This window comes from Emiliania huxleyi (assembly GCF_000372725.1).
Source record: "Emiliania huxleyi CCMP1516 unplaced genomic scaffold EMIHUscaffold_2785, whole genome shotgun sequence".
NCBI classification, from domain to species: Eukaryota; Haptophyta; order Isochrysidales; family Noelaerhabdaceae; genus Emiliania; species Emiliania huxleyi.
Genome location: NW_005199939.1, coordinates 1 through 2,264, shown reverse-complemented (window position 1 = coordinate 2,264; position 2,264 = coordinate 1). Strand labels below are relative to the sequence as shown.

Sequence of the window (2,264 nt, the reverse complement as noted above, 5' to 3'; positions counted from 1 at the left end):
TCGCTGACGTCCTCGCCCCTAGAGGGCCCAACTTGAGAATCGTGCTTTTTGAGTGGAGGAAGTCGTGAAGGATCCCAAAGTGAACAAACTCGCGAGCCGACAGCGACTTCTCCATGTCGCTCCTCGATGTCGCTCCTCAAGAACTGGCGCACCCTCTCGTCGCCCACAACCCCGACTTCGCCCACTACGAGGGAGGTGCGTCCAAGTACCCCGCCATCGCCGCAGCTATCGCCACCTACGAGTCCGCCCTCTCGGACTGGAAGGAGGTGTGCGAGAAGCGCGCCGCCCGCGACAAAAACAAGTACTACACCGTCCGCGGCGGCTACCTGACTGAGTTCTACCCCAAGAGCGTCCCGCTCCCCGAGCCCGAGTCCCTTCCAGCTACCGACGCGATTCTCAATGGCACTTGCAAATCCACGTACCCGCGGCCGCGGGCGCTCGCTGCCATCAAGAATCACAAGGACTGGTACGCGCACCAGGAGCTCGTCAAGGCGCGGGATGTGCACGTCAAGAACAACCCGTCCCTCGGAGACAGCGCCGTCAACAACCGCGAAGCCGCGCGCTTCGTCTCCGCCTCAACGCCTTTCGCCGGCAAGGCCTTCGATGTCCGTGTCGACGGTACGTACGCCACCGCCCTCTCCTCCGACACCCTCCAAGACGAGCTCCAGCGAAAGCTCGGCCTTTGGCTCTCCGCGGCGCTTCCCACCCTTCGGGTCGCGCTCGAGCGGGGCATGCCAGTCGATTTCTTCGGCGACTACCTTTACAACAAGGCCCACCACCGGCGGCCCCACGACGGCGTCCTCGCCGCCTGGGCGGACGCGATGCGCGCCCCGGCCAACGCGCCGGTCGTGCACGGTGACAAGGAGAAACCAGAGCTCACCCGGCAGTACAACGAGGGGTACAAGGTCGACCTCGCGGAACCCCACGCTGGCCCGGGAGGATGCGATGAGGTGAATGAAGTCAAGCTCTGGACGCCCCTCCTCAAGACCTCCTCGGCGGGCGTTGGCAACGCCTCGAGCGGCGGCACGCCCGCCTCCGTTGGCCACTCCTACGCCTTCGGCAACACCGAAGAGAAGGCCCGCCGCCTAAACATGGGCTGCAAGGCGCGCGGGCAACCCGGCCAACCCTTCGACCACAAGAACGGCCACGGCTACGTCAAGGCGCATCGCGGTTTCTACCACGACGCGATCTTTGTCAAGCGCAACAACTTCAACCTGCTGCTCCACGAGACGTTCGGCGGCGGCTTCTCGCCCACCGCCGTTCTCAAGCTGCGCCGCCTCGCGCGCAAAGCCGCGCGCGGCAGCGTCGACCGCACGGCCTACTCGCCCAAGTACTCGCTTTCTTTTATGTCCCACCATGCAGAGCGCATCTATCTCTCTCTCTGTTGTGCGAGGCGTGAACCGCGCCATTCGCTCTCACCTGGCAACCCTGTCTGCACGTCTCGCGCGCGCGTGAACAGGGCTCCAGGCCCCAAATGACGTGTGAGTGTTAGAGTTGTTTGGTATTGCTAAAAATCTCTCTCTCTCTCCCCTCAACCACCCCTCTGGGCAGATAAAATTCTTCCGGTCTGGCGCAGCTCAGAGAATGCTCGCTCGCTACCTGGTGCTCACCTGCGCAGCGTGCGGCCACGCGCTCCGGCTTCCGCAGCCTCCTGTAGGCCGCCGCCAGGCGCTGAGCTTCGTCCTCGGTGCGGCCGCCTTCGGTGGCGGTGGCTCCGGCGCGTTCGCCGATGAGGCCCCGATGACGCCCGCCGAGTGCAAGGCGAGCTGCTTCAAGGAGTGCAACACAGTCGCGCCCGGGAACAAGTCGTACTGCGCGAACCAGTGTGATAGCTTCTGCGACGCCTCGGGCGCGGCCGCGGCCGACAAGCCCGCCGATCTGCCCGACGTCAGCAAAGACTTGGGAATCTTCGGCGACAGCGGCGTGGGCTACAGCAAAGGATTTGAGGACCTGTTTGCGACGGCGTTCGGAGCCAAGCGGCAGTCGAAGAAGATCAACGAGGCGAACGTCGGCGAATTCGCCAGCGAGGTGGGCGAGGCGTTTAGGACAGCGGTGTCGGGAGCCGAGAAGTAAACTGCGGCCGCACATCGCCGCAGAACGTCTCAAGCAGGTACAGTAGCACGACCCGCGTCCAGTGTAATACGGCGGAGCATAGAAGTGTTCTACGGACGTGCATATTCTCACTGCCATCTCGCTCACCGGAGCCTCGGACTCCACAGAGCCGCGGCGCGCTCACACCAGGAGCGCGCGCACCTGGCGACGCC

General features: G+C 64.3%; 1 protein-coding gene across 1 annotated transcript; it reads left to right on the top strand.

Annotated features, from left to right (window-relative positions):
- Positions 1-1,584: 1,584 nt before the first annotated feature.
- On the top strand, positions 1,585-2,073 carry EMIHUDRAFT_254844 (hypothetical protein; the record flags this gene model as incomplete). Its single annotated transcript, XM_005776522.1, has 1 exon — positions 1,585-2,073. The coding sequence occupies one exon, from the start codon at positions 1,585-1,587 to the stop codon at positions 2,071-2,073; it is 489 nt and encodes a 162-aa protein (XP_005776579.1).
- Between the last annotated feature and the right edge of the window lie 191 nt (positions 2,074-2,264).